This window comes from Heterocephalus glaber, unplaced genomic scaffold (assembly GCF_053883595.1).
Source record: "Heterocephalus glaber isolate CG9 unplaced genomic scaffold, H.glaber_assembly_v1.0 deba00000901, whole genome shotgun sequence".
NCBI classification, from domain to species: domain Eukaryota; kingdom Metazoa; phylum Chordata; class Mammalia; order Rodentia; family Bathyergidae; genus Heterocephalus; species Heterocephalus glaber.
Window position 1 is genome coordinate 15,627,086 of NW_028258171.1, and position 20,198 is coordinate 15,647,283.

Consider the following 20,198-nt stretch of genomic DNA (forward strand, 5'->3'; position numbering starts at 1 on the left):
CTGTGATGTCAGATGCTGAGCCTAGGGCTCCGAAATCACATCTGTGCTTTGCTGACTGCCTCCAATTGAGGCTTCTAAAATCCGTGGAGTAGAGAGAGATGGGAAGATAGGCAGAAGACAGGATTTTCCCCTTCCTCTTTGTTTCGGGTGGGCTTCCTATTTGCTTTCTGCTCCTGGGCGCACCACGCCAGCCTTGCCTTTTGGCCTGGGTAGTCATAGTCAGTTTCAGAAGCAGCAGTGGAATCCAGCTTGCAGTTCTTCCAACATTTGCCAAACCTGCTTCCTCACCCCTCCACCCCCAGGACCCCAGCCCAGTCCGACGCATGGTGCCTCCCATCAGGGCTCTGAGTGTCCCACCCCACAGGCCCTGCCTGCAATCTTCTAAATTTTTATTAGTCCAACTTCACTTTGTCTCCTCAGCCCTCTGATGGTAGCTGCTTCCCGCATTTGCTATCTCTGTGATAACCTCTGTGTTTTCCCTTTGGCTTTTCAGTTAACAATACTTTATATTAATAATCTCGAGTGAAATAATTGGTATGCTTTCTGTCTCCTGGCTGGACTTCAATCAATACAATTAGATATTATCTCATATAATCCTGGCACAACTTACTAAGACAGAAAATGGAGACAACACGTGGCTAGATAATCAACCCGTGATACACAGCTCCTGAATGATGGACTGGGGATTTGAACCTACTTTTGTTTGTTCTTGCCGGAACCTTGGGCTGGGTCACCTTTCTGTACTGCCTGCAAAACACATAGTTTTTCAACATGGAATTGTGAAATACAATTTCCCAATTCTTTCATCATCTTTCTTGCTTTTCTCTAACCTATTGTCAGACCTAGAATTTACTAAAATGTATCCGAGGCAACACTAGCACTATGGGAACATCTGGGGAACACAGGTTCCGTACTCACTAGGTCTAGGAACTGCCACATTCTAGACTCTTCAGAAGAGTCACGATGAACATTAGCACAGCCAAGACTCTCTGAAAGCTCTCCACACAATTTAAGTATGGAACGAGGCAGCTTCTCATAAAGTTCTGCCTGGGAACATCTCAAGGATGTGGAAAAGATGCGGTTGCTATAGTTTAGATTTTAACTGCCCCCAAAGCCCTACTGCAGTAAAGGTGCTGCCCAAAGCTTGGTGCTACTGGGAAGTTACAGAAGTGTTAAGGGGTGGGACCTCACAGGAGGTCTGCAGGTCTTGGGGTGCAGCCCTCCCTTCGCTTCCTTTTCATGATTTCTGGCCAAGAGGCAGGGGCTTCTGCCTGATGTACTTCTTTGCCCCTGGCCCAAAGAAATGGGGCCAATTGATCATGGACTGAAATCTCCAAAACTGAGAGCCAAAACAAACCTTTTCTTGCTACAAGATTATCTCAGGTGTTTGTTACAATGACAGAAACCTGACTAACCCGGGGTTAATCATTACTGACTGTAATGTATCCCCTGCTATAGTAGTGCCTGGTTAGGCGAAAATTGTTGGTACTGGCAATTATGGGATGTTCGCAACATACAAAGATTGCTTTTTAAAAATACTGGAGAAGGGAATTCTGGTGTTTGTTCACATTACAAAACTACACTTGTATTTCAACTACTCAAGCCTGTGGATACATTTCAATTGCACTTTCAATTGAAAAAGAGGCAATTCTTGAATCAATAACTAGGCCAGAATAAGGATTTAATGACTTCCAGCTTGGGCAATTTGGACTTTCTTTTATACCATTTGGGAGCAAGTTATCGCTCCACAAGTTCCATGAGTTCAAAAGACTTACTTTTATAATCCTGACCTAGATAATTCCTGTAAATAGGAGTGGTTTTGCAATGCTTACAAGTAACCTTCTGTTGGAATTTATTTGAAAGTTAATCTGTGACACATTGTGAGATGTTCTACTATAAAAAAACTATAATTAATGCTTCACACATTTGTTTATTTTTAAGACATGTGAACCCATCTGCATTTGTGTTTGAAATTGTGATTCATTCGCTTATATTTTTATTTTATTTGAATAACTGCACCAGTTAATTGGTTTGGATTCATTATTTTGAAATTGGTCAAAAACACGGTATACCTAAGCATTTGAAAAATTAAGAGTTTGTCCTTCTTATCTAACTCTGCTCTGGAGAAAACTGTTTCTAAAGTTTTCTTTCTGGGGGCGGGGATTTAACTCAGTGGTTTCGCCACCTGCTGCACAAGCACAAGGACCTGAGTTCCATCTCTGGTACCAAAAAAAACCAGTTTTCTTTCTGGAATATTTTTCAGCCTCACTTACTGAGTACCTTTCATATGACACCCACTGAGCCAGGTGCTGGAGACAAGGAAAAGGAGTACAGTAATGATATGTGTTACAACTTTGATGACATGATGCTAAATGAAATAAGCCAGTCACAAAAGGACAAATGTTGTATGATTCTATGTATATATGGTACCTAGGGTATTCAAATTCAAAGAGACAGAAGGAATGGTGGCTGACAAGGCTGAGAGGAAGGGGAATGGAGACCTATTGCTTTGTGGGTACACCGTGACTCTTTTTGTTTTGTTTTGTTGTTTTGGTTTTTTTGGTACCGGAGCTCAAACTCAGGACCTTATGCTTGTGAAGCAGGCGGTGGAACCACTGAGCTAAATTCCCGGCCCTTGACTGTGACTCTTAATTATTGTTTGTCAACTGAATGGATTAAGAAACACCTAGCAGATTAGTAAAGTGCAGTTCTGGGTGTGTCTGTGGATGATCAACATGAAGGCCAGCAAACTGAGTGGGGAAGGCCCTGGTTGCAGGTGGCACCAACCAATAGGCTTGCGGCCTGGGTGGAATAAAAAGGGAAAGAAGAAGGAAGTGTAGCCATTTTGAACGGCTCCAGTCTTCCTGACTGGTGCACCCTTTGCTGCTGTCACCTTAGAACACTGGTCCCCAGACCTCCAGTTTCCTCAGCCTTCCAGCACAACACAGACTCACACCAGCAATTCTCAGGTGAGCTCCCAGGCCTTTCACCTTGGGCTGGTGCTGCCTCCTCGATCCCTCTTGTTCTGCCGCTTCCATACTGGATCCTCCAGCTCTCCAGTGTGCAGACTGCCATTGTGGACTCATCCACTCTGGTCCTGTAAGCCTAATAAATCCTTTGGTGTAATTATACATATTTTTCATTGATTCTGCTCCTCTAGAAAACCCTAACTAATACACAGAGTTTCAGTTTGGGATGAGGAAAAAGTCCTGGAAATGGATAGTGGTGGTGGTTACACAACATAGGGAACATACTTAGCGCCACTGAAATTTACATGTACAAATGGTCGAAGGGGTGTACACATTTTGCCACAGTACATTTTTTTTTCTTCATGGAGGCAACATTCTTATCCATTTCACATTCCACTTTGACTCATGAAGAACAACCACAACTGTTCATGGCCCGTGGCTAGTGCATTCTACCGACTTAAGACTAGGCGGAAGGAGTCTTTTCCCTGGACAAATTCTAGAGAAACTGGAGAATATTTAAAAATCATCCTTAGAGTGGTAAGAACTTTAAAAAATATAAACAGAGGCTCAGGAGCCCCCAAGCTTCACCTGAGGCTGTCTCTGGCCAGTCTACCTGGGCAGCCAGCAGCACTGGTTTGGGCTGCGATTACTAGGCCATCACCCACTGGTGTAAAAATGTGCTGGAGACTCAAGATATTGGTGCTGGAAAGCACTATGTTGCCTGGGCTAACAGCCCTGGCTCTGTCTGAATGGGGCATCATGACTTACGAGGGTGGATAAAGCATGTTCCCATGCAAGGCAGACCCAGGCTGTACAAAAGCCACATTATGCACTCTAATGTGTATATAAAAAGGAAAATTAATATTTATCAAGTACCTGCTGTGTGCCAGTTATTTTTAGATCTCCTAACAAGCTTATAAGAGCAAGGCTTGTAATTGCTTTTAGATAATTTTTTTTTTTTTTTTTTGGTACCGGGGATCGAACTCAGGTCCTTGAACTTGTGCAGCAGGCGGCAAAACCACTGAGCTAAATCCCCGGCCCCACTTTTAGATAATATTTTAAAACACAGAAACAACTTTCCCATAGGAAGCACATTACTGATGCTTCTCAACCTATGAAGAATTTTGTCCATCATATGTTTAAAATAGCGTAAGTTGAAAATGCACTGAAAACACCTAACCCGAGAGACACAGCACATGGTGGCATCAGCTGTTCACCCTTGCGATCTAGTGGCTGAGCAGGAGCTTCGGCTCACTGCTGCCGCTGCTGGCATGTCAAGAGGGGCTCCTACCACCTCGTGCTAGCTAGGAAAAGACCAAACTCCAAAATGACAAGCAGAGTTGCCACTGTATGTGTACGCATTATTCCCACACAACTGTAAAGTCAAAACAAATCACAAGTTGAACCACAGTAAGTTGCAGACCAGCTGGAAGAGTCTGTCTGATGCAGGCGCCAGCTTGGCTCACTTTAAATCAGGCTTCAGACGTCCTCAACCCCGCCCACTTCTGTTGGGTCACCCAAGTCTCACCATAGGGCCCCTGCCCTCATTTGCATGCAGGTGTGGTGCCGCACCTTTCCTGAGCTGAGTCCAGGGAATCACTTGTCCTGGCCGCCTTCCAACCAACAAGCATTTCCCTGCCTGCTGGCTGTGTTTCCAGCGGACCTAAATCCATTCCTCCCAGCTCCCCAGCTTTGGAAATTAGAATCTACGCTAAAATTCATTTCACATTAGACTGATGGATATCGCAACACTGATGACCCTAGGAAACTTCCAGACCCCTTCATATATGCAGCTTTCAAAAATTCTGTGCTTTGGTTTGCTTTTTCTTTGAACATGCAAGATGCATTTTCATCAAGTCAAACAGCTTTGGAATCATCAGTGCAGTTTTCTCCCAGTGGCAATGGGTGGGACAGTCCGTAACCATTTAAGCAGTGCCAGGCACCGTTAGGTACCTCACATGTCCCCTGTGAGGTGAACAGAATTATCCCCAACTTACAGGTGGTGAAACAGATGAAGTAACTTGTCTATGTTCACTCAGGTGGCATTTGGAATACCTTTGTCGCCAAGTCACTTTAAGCCACTGGTTAAGAGCATCAGTTCAGGAAGATGCCAGGCAGAAGTTAGATGTGCACACCACTTCCGGGAGGGAATTCCTGTGGATGCTAAATGAGAAGGAAGTGAGAATGGGCCAGAAGACCCTTCTGAGGAGGGTGCAGCTGTGCCACCCGTGAAAGAAGACAGGGCAAGAAAGACTGGTGGTGGGAGGAGCCCTGAGAAAGCCTCTGCAAGGGGAGGTGGTGTCCCCAGAGGCTGCTCTGCAGGGCTCCACACTGGTCAGGGATGGACCTGATGTAGCACCATGCTGTGCTTAGCCATCAGCTGGAGCCACCCCTGGGGAAGGATGGCTCTGGCATGAACACCATGGAGTTGGGCACCACGTGTGGCAGACAGACTCCAGGAGGGCTGAGCAGCACACCTCCATGGCCACCGTGGGTGGCAGTTACAAAGAGACACAGCAAGGACTTAAAGAAAGCACCCTTTAAAATCCAAAGCCAACCAGGGGTGGAACGGCAGCTTGGGCCTCAGCTAAGCAGCAACTTAGAGGGGTGGGTAGTTTCCATCCCTAGACCTGTGGCTTCCAGACTTCTGTTTCACTCACCAGAAAAACTAGAAGCCCAGTGAAAATTGCTATGTTTTTATTTTTCCAAGTAAGTACACCAACCAGCCAGATACCACTCCCTGTCACCATGGTTTAACAGAAGGAGTTTCAATAGCCCCAACAGGAAAAGCATAATCTCTGAAGAAAGTCCTTTAGGTTGCATATATTGAGGACAGTGAAAAAGTCCTGTCTCCTTAGTCTTGCTTTGTTGCAGTTTAGGGAAGGACAACCCTCATGGGGAGGTACTTAACTAAGCAGAGGACAGGTGCTGGAACTGGCTTCTCCTGAGGTACTTCCTGCCCTAAGATTTACTCACTGGACTCACACATATTTACAGTCTCTGTGTGGCAGGTCCCATAAAGGCACTGAGGATCCTAGGAGTGAATACGCTTGTATATCTTAAAATCTGATGAAGGAAGAGAGCTAGTAAAAGACATAAGCAGATGACAGAACGATATGTCTGTTTGTGGTGAACGCTACCACGAGGAAGGGGCCACTACTTTAGCTAGTGTGGTACAGAAAGTCCTAAGCAGGTGACATTCGAGCCAAGTCCTACAGGAAGTGCCAGCCTTTGGGTGCACTGAGCATGGATGGAAGGAGACCCAAGGCTCCCGGAGGACTGGGTGTTACAGCCTGGGGCAGCCAGGAGATCGGGGTGTCTGAGGAGCTCAAAGCAAGCTGGAAACGAGGGTGCTGAAGGACTGCACCATACTGACAAGGTAGGGCTGGGTGCCAGGTAAAGTGAGGCGAGGCTATTTCCTATGTGCTGGGTGGAGAACCCACTACACCATGACCAAAATTTCTGGGGACAAGAGTGTCTCTTGGTCTACATGAACTGTAGAAGTCCGTAGGGGATGAAAATGCATGGTTGTTGGAGAAGGATGTCGGATCCAGGGCATATTTACCCTACAAATTCACAAGGGCTCTCCTGTTCTTTCCAGGAAGAAGGAGGTGGAAGAAGAGAGAAGGGGGGGGATGGGGGGGAGGGAGGGGGAGAGGGAGGGAGAGGGAGGGAGAGGGAGGGAGAGGGAGAGAGAGGGAGAGAGAGGGAGAGAGAGGGAGAGAGAGGGAGAGAGAGGCAAAGAGAGAGAGAGAGAGAGGCAAAGAGAGAGGGAGAGAGACAGAGACACAGAGAGAGAGAGAAGAGGGGGGGCCAGGAAGGAAAGAAGGGAGAATTAGGTCAGCTTCCAGAGCTTGGCATACATCCAGCTAGACTTGTATTTCACACGCACCTAGCAATCTAGAGTATGAATTGATAGTGAGAACTCCAATTACAGAAAGCACCATGAAGCTGCACACTTTCTTCCTGTGTGTACCCCTGTGAGGACACCTTCTAAAGGACACCTCAGACATTGAGAGAGCCACCAAAAGCCCAGAGGTGCCGCCCTTCTCCGGAGGGGCTTGTGTGGCCATGGCTGGGGAACACTCCTTTGTCCGCGCCTGCAGCTGACTCCCCACAGGCCATTCCTGCAGGTGGCTTTGCATACCTGTGCCCAGGTGAGTCCCACGCTACCTTACATCAGGAATCATCAGGAGAAGAACACCTGAGAGAAATACCAACTTCCTTCCCCAGCCTCAGAAGATTCTGCTGAGACCACGGTGTGTCTGTAGGTATGGGTGGCTCACCTGGAACCTTCACAAATTTGCTACATCTGCAGAGAACTCGGGGACCCGTGTTGTTAGCAAGACCCCAGGACATGCTGATGCTCAAGTTCCATGGACCCCACTTTGAGCAACGGTGCCTTAACCTTTATACTATTCACAATCCAGGTCTTTGTGGTTGATGCCGAAGCACTACTGTCATTGACTGAAGACCCGCACAGTGCCTGCCATTGCAAACACTGTTCACCAACCGCATCTCTGGTCTCTCAAAACTTTTTTTTAAAACTTTTCATTAAAAAAAATCTGAACAATAAAGAAAATTAGAGAGAGTAGTTCAAGGTGCACCGGTTATACCTGGCAGCTGATTCAACATCTGCTACATTTGCTCAATCTGTATCTTTCTGCATGTGTTGTGTGCTGAATTATTTCAAAGTAAGTTGCAAACATCTTGACTCCCTTCTCAAACATCTCAGGGTGAACATCTTTTAAATAAACAGGTGAATAGATAAAGAATGTGTGGTATTTACACACACAATGGAGCACTACTCTGTCATAAAGGATAAACGAGTCATTTGTAAGAAAATTGAAGTACCTGGAGACCATAATGTTAAGTGAGGAAAATCAGACATGAGTTTACATATTGCATGTGTGAACCCCCAAATATAAATAAAGAACAAAATAAAAGATAAATAATAGGCAGTAGGGAGATAGATCTTTCTCATATAGGAAGGGGATCAGGAGGGAGGGCAGGGAGGGAGAGGAAGAGGATAAAAAAGGAACTAAAATGTGCTATGTCCATGTACCAATTCCCCACTAGGAATGTCAACATCATGGACTACAAACATGTACTAATAGAAAAATAAAAACAAAAAGGTATTCTTCATAACTACAGCACCATGGTCACATTTAACAAAACTAAAAAATCACTCCCTAACATGAGCTAATTCCTAGCCTATATTAAAAGTTTTCCCGATTGTCCCCCAAATGTCTTTTATAGCCATTTTTTCACAGGAATGCAACCAAAGATCAGACATCGCCTATGGGTGTTCTGTGCCATTTGTCTCCTTTCATCTGAAACTGTCTTCTCCTGTCCAGTTATCTCAGAGAATGTCCCGCTTTCTGGATTTGCCTGACCTTTTCTTCATGAGGTTGCATTAAACAAATGAATGAATATACAATAGTGCCCCATGCTGTCTGGCCTTCTTCCAGCCCACATGTATATACACATACTTAAGGAATATAGATCTCTCCAGTCCATATATGTATGACACCCCATACACCCTCTTTTCATCATTAATGACAGCTTTTACTGAACAGTTACTGTCTGCCTTGCACTGTTTTTAAGAAACTTATGCATTCTCCTCGTAGCAATAACGAGGCAGATTTATGACCAGTAAAACTGAGGCACAGACTGGGAAGGGACTTGTACAAGGTCACAGAGCTAGGAAGTGACAGGGCTGGTTCTGAGACCTAGGATTCCCACTCTAGCTGGCTTGTGTAACCACAAAAATAGAATCATATATTTTTTTAAACATCATTTTCTAGGCCAATACATATAAAATTGACTTGTTTCTTTTTATTCCTGACAATTTAATATAAGCATTTTCAAACATACACAGACCTTGGAAGAGTTAAATGGTAAACACCTATAAACTCACCACCTGTGTTCTATAATGAATGTTTTATTACATTTGACTCATTACATAATAATTTATCCCTCTATCCATCAGTCTATTATATTTGAAGCATTTTTCTCAACTAGAACTCAATGTTAAAAAATAGGTGCATCAAATTCAGTGTGAAGGTTTACTTACCTATTCCTCTAGAGAGGTATTCTAACATTTTGCTATTTCAAACAATGCTGAAATTAATATTTTTGTATTCATACTCGTCTTTAGGATATCTTACTTTATAACGATGCTTTTACTTCAATAGGGTAGATTTCTAAATACCAGATTACCGGGTAATCCAAAAAATGATGTTTCTTAAATACTGTGGGGTCGCTTTCCACTGATTATATATATGCTGATCTATCTGTCCAGTGAACACCAGCTCAAAAAGCAAGGGGTCCACAGTGTCTTTCTTAATTTCCCAGCAGAGTTACTGCTTCTGCTGGTCTCTCTCATCCCTGTAGGAGGCCTTCCCGCAGACCACTTCCTGGTGGGCGGTTCAGTGTGTACGTGTACGCATGCGTACGTGTGCGTGAGAACACAAGCACATCACGAGTATACTTTGGGCGAGGTGAAAGAAACCAGGCCTCCTCATCTACCTTCACAGCCTGTTTGCCCGGCTCAGTGACTCAAACTGGATAAATATTTCCTGTCGAGTGAATCAGCAGAAGGAATGCTGAGGAGAAGTCCAGAAGACAGCATGATGGCCAAACCCCAGTCTGTTCGGGAAAGGGGAACCTGAAGTGTATCAGTGCCTATTAAAAGTCCCATGTGTCTGAGCTGGCAGGGAGACTGCAGACCGAGGCCAGGACAAGACCCCAAGAGAAAACAAGAACAGCCTCATAAACAAGTCTCAGAATTTGCGGACCTTAGTCTTACAGGATAGGGGTTTGTTCCTTTGTTGTTTTGCTTTGTTTGGAGTACTGGAGATGCAACCCGGCACTCCATACAAAAGAGTAAAAAGGAAAATAATGAACGCAGACAGCATTATCTCCTTATCCTTTAGAGAAAGGACATTTTCACTCCTTTTTCAAGTGATATGGATGTTTAGTACTTGTCATCCTTTTTTTTTTTTTTTGGTACCGGGGATCGAACTCGGGTCCTTGAGCCTGTGCAGCAGGCGCCGAAACCACTGAGCTGAATCCCCGGCCCAGTCATCCATTTTTTAACTAGAAATAATAACTGGGTTCCTGTAAAATAAAAATCCACATTACTTTCCTTCCGAATGGTGCCTTCATTCTCGGAGCCCTCGCACTGGGTTTCAGGTCTGCTCCCCTTCTCCCAGATAAGGCCGGGAGCCTGGAGGCTTTGGGAATTGGGAGCTCTGAGAAAGGAGCGACCGGTAACCCCGGTCTGGTCATCCGTGGATCTCTGGATGAAGAGTTCTTCCAGTAGATGGCGCTATTTTCTTTCCACAACACAAGTAGAGTCGCTGCTTGGCTCAGGGGTGGGTTTTTGTTGTTTTTCAGCTTTTCTGTTCCTTTAGTAAGCAGCAGGTGACCGTAAGTTACTAATGTTTTTTTGGTTTTCCCTTTTTAACATTCGCTCTTGGGGACTTCCAAAAGTCCCAGATGGGGACCCTCTGCTCTGGCTGCGGTGGACAACAACAGTCCGCCCCAGCTAGACCGCACTTTCACTCCCCCGGTTCCGCAGTTAGTGCTAAGGACCAGCTCACCGGGAAAACGACCTCTAGCCTCTCCACCTCTATGGTAATAAAACAAAGCAAAAGCAAAACACTGCCTCCAGAATTCCTGTTTTCTAAATAAGGCAAAATATTCATCAAACGATGCAGATATCTTTCCTGGCTGGTTAACACTCTGTGGAAACAGAAACATCTAGAACTTTGCAAATCCAGACCCTTCTCAGCACCTAAGCAGGTGCTGCCACGACCTAAATGCTGCAGAAACTAAATCCGAGGAAGGAAGAAGGAAAAGATTGAAATTCCATTGACACGGGCCGGAGTTGGAAGACGGAAGTGTTCACTAGTGGAATTCTACTCCAGATGCTTTATCTTCAAAATTCTGAATTAGGAAAGCGGGGAGGGCTCAGTCGCCCAAGAAAATTTTGGAGGGGGGTCCGTGTCGGTTCTGCGATCGCCCGAATTTGGTCATCTAAATCCTCCTTGTCAGTACTCAGCTCACTTTAGGGGTACAGCGGGTTTTACGTTTGGGGTTATTTTTACCCAGTCCTCCGCTCTCGAGACTAGCTGCAGCCTCCGGGACGACGGGACGCAGCGCCCACCTGTGACTGCCCCCGCCCTGCGCGCTCCAGGTCCAGGTGAGGCCCGGCCGGTCCGCGACTCCGCCGCGCTGACAGGTGGCCTTGCCCCGCCTCCCTGTCCCCCGGGCGGCGCTCGCAGAGCGGCCCAGGAGCCAGCGGCCCGGCCCGGGGACCGCGAGGCGAAGGCCTCGGCGCGCCCCGGCAGAGGGTGGTCGCGCCAGGCCTCCTCGCGCTGCTGGAACTAGGGTCACGCGGAGCCGCGAGCGCTGTTTCTCTCCCTCTCCCGCCGCTCGCCCCCGCGACCCCCGATCCCATCCCGGCCCCCAGAGGCGGTGACCCCCGGGTGTCCGCCGCCTGCAGCCGACGCCGCCCGGCCACCCACGGGCCCCGCAGCGCCGAGGGGTCACCCGCGTGGGCGAGCCACGTTCCCAAGGACGAGCAGCGGGTGGCAGCCCCGGCCCTGGTCCAGCGCCGCCCGGTCCCCTCCGCCCCGGCCCCCCCGGAACTCGCCGGCGGCAGCTGGGAGGAATTCACCCCGACCCCTCCCCTTCCCCAAACTTCCCGACCCGACCCCTGCGCCGCCGGCTCCGCCCCCTCCCGCCTCCTCCCGCCTCCTCCCGGCCCGTAGAGGAATCCGCCCCCCGCCGGCCGGGGTCCTCCCCCCGCGTGCCGCTCCCGCCGCCGGCCGCTCCCCCCGCGCGCGGCGCTCCTGCCAAGCCCATGACGTAATGGTGTATGTTAATCAGGAGCATGTGGGGAGCTCCGGCGCGGGCCGCTCAGTCCTCCGCCAGCCCAGCCCGGAGGCAGCCGGTCGCGCTGCCCACTCCCCGCCCCGACGGCATGGCCCGCGCCCCGCGCCGCGCGCACCCCCAGCCCCGCTGAGCGCCGCCGCGGCCCCGGACCGCGTGTGGGGCCCAGAGCCGCCGGGATGAGCCTCGCCGAGGTGAGCAGTGCCGCTCTTCGCCCCGGCGGGAGCCCGGTGGCTGAGATGGCCGCAACCCGCGGGCGTCCCTCCCGCGGCCCCCGGACCCCAGCCGGCACTGGGAGAGCCCGCGACGCCGAACTTTCCTCCGCCGTCGTTGGGGGGTGTGCGATCTGCGCTCCCCGCGGGCCGCCCCGCCGCAGGGGAAGCAGCGCCGCGAGCTCGGTGGTCCCCGCACACCGCCGCCTGGGGCGGGGGACGCGCGGGCGAGGCGCGGGGCGGGACAGAGCCGCCCGGGGGGCGGGGGCGGGATGCCCGGAGCACACGCGCGCGCACACGTACGCACACCTCGGCTCGCCCGGCCGCGGCGGGCCCGGGAGCGAGAGAGCGAGCGAGACCTCCCCGGCGGGCTGGTTGGCCTGGCGCGGGGGAGCCGGGGCGCCGGGCTGCACCGCCGCCCGCTGCGCGCGGAGCTCCGGGTGGGGAGAGTTTATTTTTGTCTCAAGCTGCGGCCGTGGCTGCTCACGGCCTAAATCCAGAGGGGCGCCTGGCGGTGGAGATGCTGGCTGTTGCTGTAGATGGTGCTGCAGCCGCTCGGCTGCTTCTCGGGAGGAGGAGGGAGGAGGAGGAGGACCTCGGGATGCCTCTGCCCCTGCCTCCGCCTTGCATTAAGCCCATCCCACCCCCGCGCCCCTCTGATGCAGCCGCAGTGCAAGTTTTCTGCGCTGGGAAGGAAGAGCTGCTGCTGGGCCGGTCGCAGGCGCAGCCCCCGAGGCCGCCGGGCGGGGCGCGCGGGGAGCATCAGCCCCTAGCAGCCGCAGCAACAGGGAGCTCGGGTCCCCTCCCGCACCTGGGCGGGCGGCTTCCGAGCCCTTCCCCGCGCGGGGACGGCCCAGCGCCCGCAGCCCGGCGCCTCGGGGCGGTGGAATTCCGTGGGGGGGGCTCCTCCTTCGAGGGACGCCCCCGCGCCCTCGGCTCCGCTGTCCCCGGCGCTCTCCGCCCGCCCGCCGAGCTCTCACTGCGGTTCTCTCTCTCCTTCCAGCGCTGATCGCCGCTCGCTCGGGAATGCGGGTGTGAAGGGTCTGAGCTGCCGCCCAGCGGGGAGGAGACCCCGTGAAGCCGGAAACCACCATCCCGGAGCTTCGAGGAGGGGGGAAGAGAGCACATTCTTCATCCAGTTGTGTGCCTTGGAGGGATTTTATTTTTAATCAAAAAAAAATTTTAAAAAGAAACATTTCCGTGCCACTGTCTGTCATCGTCCCTGGGGAAATCGGCCAGGAGCAGTGGAACATCCCCGAAACCAGACGGCAGAGGGAGGAGGCGCCCCGGCAGCGCCCGCTGCGCCCGGCGCCCGGCGCCCGGGCCACCTTGGCTCCGGGACACATCTCCGGAGGAGCCGTGGGGCTGCGGCTCCGTCAAACTTTGGGGCGGGCGAGGGGGTTTCGTAGACCGAGGGCAGCCCCTCAACCATGATGTTTCGCGACCAGGTCGGGGTGCTGGCGGGCTGGTTCAAGGGCTGGAACGAGTGCGAGCAGACTGTTGCGCTGCTGTCGCTGCTCAAGCGCGTGAGCCAGACCCAGGCCCGCTTCCTCCAGCTCTGCCTGGAGCACTCGCTGGCCGACCGCGCCGAGCTGCAAGTCCTCGAAGGCGAGGCCAACAGCCCAGGTAAGTGTGCGGCCTCGCCGTTCCGCTCACCCCCCTCCCCGGGTCCGCCCCCTCCCGGGACTGCGTGGCCCCCAGGGACTCTGTCACCCCGCGCCCCAGACCAGGTTCCTGCCGCCCCTACACCTTGGCCGGCCGCCTTGGGCTTCACCCACTGTGAACTCCTCGGCCCGTTCCGTGGTGCGGTAGCTACGGTAGCATGAATGATTGATTTTTCTCTCATGCAGTTTCCTGGGAAATAAGTGAGTCAGGTCACGTAGAGTCTGGATTTTCTGGGCTTCCCCCCCCCCCCTTCTTTTGGGCAGCATGGCTTGCTGGGTTTCAGCAACAGATGAAGAAGCCCGGGACTGCCCACTATCAGCTCAGCTCAGGCCGGGCTGCAGGAAGAGCACCCTAACGTGCAGTTTTAGACACCCTCTCCGCAATGGATATGATGGTTTTAGAGGTTCGCCTTCGGAATACCATGTAGGTGACGCTACACAGTATTAAAATGACATTTGCAGCAGGGCTATGATGGGATGCGCTCACTGGTCATGATGTTATCTCTACTGATAGGGATCTCGGAGGAGGTGCCGGTGGGAATTGGGGTTCCTCAGTGCTTTCTGTTGGGAACTTTCCTGAATGGAGCAGAATTGTTTCATCTGACCCTGCTGGCATTGACAGACACCTCAAGTGGTATAGAAAGTGACTGCACTTGGAAAGTCCAACAGTTTGCCGTTTGCTGGCTGGGTGGTGACAGCTTGAAATTATATCCTCAGCAGCCAGGGGAGGCTGGGCTGGGGGAAAGGTCTTAGGTTGGGGGTTTGGAGAGGGGAAATTCTTGGTTCAGTGCTGCAGCAGGAGGGTGAACAGAGCCTCCAGTGTTTCTGAGGAGGAAAGAATGCAGGGCCCTCTCCCAGCTGTTCCCTGTTAGCGCTGGAGCCCGGCAGAGGGCTGCCCTGCCTGCCATGGGGTCACTAGGTCTAGGCTGAGCAGGGGGCCCGTGAGGCCCGGAAGTGAGGTAACCAGAGGAGTCAGCGGAGAAGAGGCGCCTCTTCCTCATTCCTGCTGCGTGGTGTGGTCCCTCTGATGCTGAACACGAGGATGGGATGTTTCCATATATAGAATCCTGGGGTGGAAGTGACCGCTGGAAAGCCTGGCAGGCCTTTTCCTGACTGCACCCACAGGAGCCCACACTGCCAAGTATGGAGGGCGATTGGGAGGGAGTCCTGCAGCCCAGCCCACACTGCCACTCACGAGGGTGACAGCGCAGGCCCCCTTCTGGGGCTCCACGGTTATAAATAGTTGAGCGGCCAGCCACCTTCCCAGGGCCGGGATAACTGCGACCCACTCGCCTCGCCTCGCCTCTGGCTTTAATGTCAGCGGTTCCCCTGCTTCGTTTTGCTGTCCTGGGCTTGAAAAACAAGGTTATATAAACCTTTTTGTTTCAGAGAATGCAAAGATCTTAAGTACAGTCGTTTATGTTGGAGCTTAACTTCACCTCTCAGGGACTGTTGAATTCAAGCTCATCTTTACGGTACTCACATGTAGGAGCAACATTTTTTCCCTTTGAGTAATGGAGAGGATTTTTCCCAGCGTAGCTGCTATCACGTTAATAAGGAAAGCAAATAAATGTAAAGTATTAAAAACAAAAGCCCAAGTTTAAAATCTTATAATAACAAAAATATTCAACCTGTGCAAGTTTTTTGAAATCATTCGGTAATTTTTTCTTTCAAACTTTTTTTAAAAACCTTGTTTATTTGTATAACATACCTACTTATTTGTGCTACGAAGTGATGTAAGTGCACAAAATGTAGAACCAATTATGTAAAGTAGGGACCATCTTCCAGTTTCTGGATTAATCTTTCACCCTACACGTTTTGCCTAGATGGAAACCTTTGTGTTCATTTGGTTGTGTGGCTGGGATAGAGATTCACTAGGGAGCTCGTTGGGAGGCTCTGGTTTGCTTTTGGACGATGGGAGTTGTAAAGAGCATGGGGATTTGTCACAGCTTGCCTCTTGTGCCTCTCTACATATCTGGAACTTGGCCAAGAAGCAGGAAGAGGCAAAAATGTCTACTTGGCAACTAGAGTAGACAGCACCAAAATCCAGAGACTACTTCAGACCCTCTCTCAGAATATACTTACCTTTACTGGAGATACAATCCCAGCATTGTTACTTTAATTTGAAAAGTAATCCATTGTGTAGTAGGAAGAGCACATTTTAAATGGATTGAGGGGCTGCCCTACCAGCAGCAAAAAGTGACCCCAGATAACTTAACAGCTAGGTCAGGATAGAAAAACTGTAACTTCTGACACAAAATTTGGAGCAAAAGACCTGAAGCCTTGGTAGAAACCCTGAACTGACCCTTCAGTATCCCTTGGGAATAACATAAATCAATACTTGCTATTTATGCATAATAACTTCAAGCTATCTAAAGAATACGTTTAAAATTTTTATTTATTTTTGAGACAGGGTCTTATTATGTAGTTCAGGGTAGCCACGGGCTCCCAGCAATCCTCCTGGCTCAGCCTCCTGAATGCTGGGATTGTAGGCATGCTCCACCATGCCTGGGAAGAATACATTTTTTAAAATATACTCTTAGAAGACAGGGAAATGTTCAATATACTTGGAAAATATTTACACTCAAGACAGTTAACCTCCAAAGCTGTTTTGGTGGATAAAGTTCTTACCAATTCAGAAAACGAGGCTGTGCAGAATGACTCATTCATAGAATGGCTGGGATTTCCCGTACTCAAGTCATCCTGTATCATTTGTTTTGCCTGGTGTGGTTGAAACACACACACACACACACACACACACACACACACACACCCCTAGTGTTTAGAGACTTTAAAACTTGATGAATGGGAAACTTGATATCTGGTGCTGATTGCAGTGTAATAAAGAAAAGTCAGTAGTGTGAGCTTGGTTATGTTCTCTGCAGAACTGACTTTCAGTAGAGAGATTGCCTGCCCTGAAACATGGTTTATTTGAGATCTGTAGGATGTTGATGCTAACTTTTCATTTTCTTCAGTGGATTGAGAATATGGCAATTCACTCTTTCATCTTTTGCCTCGGGTTCATCGTCTTTGGAAATGCAAAGAAAATAATCGTCTCAACCCCTAGTTTGGATTTTGACTGTCCCCGGAAGGGTTGTGCGTTAAAGGTTTGGTCCCCAGTTTGGCACTGTCGGCAGTTGGTGGAACTTTTAAGAGGTGGGTGTTGGGGGGCATCTTCTGATCACAGGATGGGGTCTGCCCTTGAAAAGGAGGTGAGACCCCTTTCTCTTTCTCTCTTTGACTCCTGGTCATGAGTCGAGTAGTTTTGCTCTGCCTTATGTACCACGACGACGACGTTGGGGCCAACTGATGGTGAACTGAAGCTTCTAAAACCGTGAGCCAAAATCAGCCTTTTCTCTTTGTAAGTTGATTATCTGAAGCATTTGTTCTAGGGTGGAAAGCTGACCCATGCAGTCCCTATGGATTTGTGTGTATGCCTTTGCTTTTCACTCTAGGTTTGGTCAGTGGGTACTGGTCTGGGTCAGCTTTCTAAATTTCAGCTTCTTTCAAGAATTCTCATGCTCTTAACGAAAGGCCCTTCAACCACCAGCCCACACTGCCACTGGCACTTCTGGCCAGACTCCTTTTGAAGAGGCATTTCTGAGAAGAGCAGTTTATTGGATCCTTGCAAATGGTCAAATTCCCTGACTTCCCTGGAATTCCCTGACTTTACATGTGATTCTCAAAGGACAAATAGGATGTGGCATTGTGACTTTTGTCATTTGGATTTGAAATATATTTTTCATTGGAAACAGTGTAATAAGTGGAGAGTCACAAGTTAATCCACAAAGACTTTTTAAGCCAGAAAATAATGCGTATTTTATGGGGAATTGTGTATGTTTGTATTAAGCTAATGGCAAAATCCTTGTTGCTTACTTACAGTTAAGTATGGGAGAAAGGATTATTTGAAACGGTGGTGCTTGAGAAAAAATGATTGCGGAGATTGGAGGGGACTCGGGTAGTTTTGCAAATATAGAAGGGGAAAATGCTGGCTCCATGATTCTTATGGTTTCTCATTTCCATGGTACAAGTATGGCATCTTCTACCCTCACTTGCTTTTTAAAATCACAAATGGGGAAAGAAGAAAGCAGAAGAGGGTTTTCTGATGATGTGGACAAGATCTTATTTGTAGTTCTTTCATTCACGTCTTCATGCGACAAACATTTTCTGACAGCCTTCCAGTATCCTCTTCCAATGTGATGCAGTGGGAGTAGAGAGGTGACTTACTGTATTCCAGTGCCTGGTATGTGACAGGTAACTCTTTCTGTTGAGTAAATAACTAATACAATATTATAGGCGCTGAAGCATAGATAGGGAAATGGAAAGTATGGAGGGAAGGTTGCTGGGGTATTGCGAACCTAGCAGCTAATTGCCGGGGGGCAGGAGGTTGGGGAAAGGACATGGGGAAGGGACAGCATTTAGAAAAACGGTGCTTTGTAAAAGGGACTGTTGTGTGCAGGAAGAGGTGAGCTCAGAGTGGCTCAGAGCATGTGGAGTGCTGGGGTCTAAGAGGCAGAAATTAGAAGCAGAAGCGACAAGTATGCAGGACTCCGCTAGCCAAGGAATTTCAAGTTAATCCTCAGAGGTGACATAGAACCCAAAGAGCCTTGTAGGCAGGAGCTGCTGAGAACTAAGGGGGGGGTGTGCCTGTATGGTGTGTGTGTGTGGGTGTGTGTGTGTGTGTGTGTGTGTGTGTGTGGTGCGTAGTGCATAGTGCGTGTCTGAGGCCCGGGTGAGTGCTTGTACACTTTCGGGAAAGTCTTTACCTGGTATATATGCCAGGCTGTTTGGTTCCAACCATTGCCTTTTGGGCTTCCGGTGACATCATGAGCTTGGGACATCCTGGTTGTGATCGGCATCACCATATGGGGATGAGGAATAATGGTGACAGCAGAAGCAGCTCCTGTCCTGGTGGCTGTGTATTTGCTCGAGGGCATACTCTGTAGAGCAGTGGTGGTGAACCTACCTACAGCATGCATGCCCAGAGGGCTGTTCTCATGGAAAGCTCTGAAAGTTTCGCCATCACTTTTATTTTTTATTTTATTTTTTTTTGGTACTGGGGATAGAATTCAGGATCTCACACTTGCCAGGCAGGCGCTGTGTCACTGAGCTAAATCCCCAGCCCACCATCACTTTTAGAGTGATCTTGGAATCCAGATTTTGAAATCTGTCAGATCAGGGCTGGTTAATTTGTGAGCCTCTGTTTTCTTATCTATCAAAGGATGATGATAAATCTTGTTAATGTCTAGAAGTTCTTTGTTAATGATCCCAGAAAGGGTCTATTTTGTCAGGTTTAAGCTTGCCTTTTGTTACTGTGGAACTGATATAAATAATATTTTCCTAAATGGTCAGAAACTTTTCATTTAAAGGATTAGCAAGTCGAGATTGGGGGTGACTTGGAACCCCAAAAAGATGTGAATCTACTGTGTTCCACCTAGTTTTAGCTTTGTGTCCCTCTCTATCATGGTTGTATAAAAAAAAAAAAAATGCAGCCCTGACTCAGTTTCCCCAAATAACTTGTCAACTCTTTTTTTTCTTCTTTAGTTGGAGAGTGAAAAGAAGAACTCATTGGGCTCAGTGAGCTCTCTGGGCTTTCTTTTCACTTAGTGTGTTGTTATTTTCTTTGGTCTGGTCTGGGGTCAGTGTCTGAGGCATGGATTGTCAGCTGTCCCTGGTCACCCACATTCGTATTCTTTGCTGTGAACCAGTCGGATGTGGTTACTTAGCTCAGGCTCTCAGCTGCTGGGTGTGTGTTATAAACAGGCTCCATCAAAGCAAGAAGAAGGCAGACAAACTTCACAGCAGTCACATTATCTTGTTTACATTTAAATAAACAAGCAAGGCCAAACTAGAGGCTGGGGGGCCTAAGATGTAACCGAAAACTGCCCAGTCTGTCCTGCAGGGGTGTGATTTTAAGGAGAATTGATGACACAGAGAAGAGGTATGCATTGCTTCCCTTTGGCCCAAGGAAAAGTTGGGCCATTTTCATCCATCAGTGCAATGCTTTACATAACCTATTTTCGGGGAAGAGTGTGGGGCTCATAGAAAACATTCTCAGTACAATCACTACTTTGAGTTTCCCTTCCTTTCCATCCCTCCTAATCATCCCTTTCAAGGCCCGAGCTTATCCGATTCATAGATTAAGATGCAGGATGAGATGTCTCCTCTCCTCGGAGCTATTTTTGCTCCTATGGAAGCCACCTGAGGCAGAATTTTCCCAAAGAAAGCAGAGAACTTGCAGAGCTGGAGCTGCACCAGGTGAGGCCTGTGCCCTGCTCTGAAGCCTGCACCCCCAAGAGCCAGCTTACAACCTTCCAGGAGCTAGCCTGCTCCCTGGAACTCAAGCTGATTCCTGGGTTTTATTCCTTTGCCACATAACAACATTTTAATAGTGTTTTGTTGGTCTGGTTTACTGGGAAAAAAAAATCAAATGATTTGGTAGCTTCTTTTGC

At 49.1% G+C, this 20,198-nt stretch overlaps 1 protein-coding gene across 4 annotated transcripts in view; it reads left to right on the forward strand.

The window, feature by feature from the left end:
• Positions 1 to 11,159: 11,159 nt before the first annotated feature.
• LOC147828847 (protein Smaug homolog 1-like) overlaps positions 11,160 to 20,198 on the forward strand; it is a 138,158-nt gene continuing 129,119 nt past the window's right edge. Inside the window, exons 1-2 of one of the 4 annotated variants that reach the window (XM_087208112.1) lie at positions 11,160 to 11,178; positions 13,086 to 13,708. In XM_087208112.1, coding sequence (XP_087064238.1) covers positions 13,513 to 13,708 — 196 coding nt within the window. In that variant the 5' untranslated portion in view covers positions 11,160 to 11,178; positions 13,086 to 13,512. Of the gene's footprint in view, positions 11,179 to 11,876; positions 12,065 to 12,373; positions 12,523 to 13,085; positions 13,709 to 20,198 lie in introns of those variants that run through there. The other 3 variants (XM_087208111.1, XM_087208114.1, XM_087208113.1) reach the window with 3 other exon arrangements.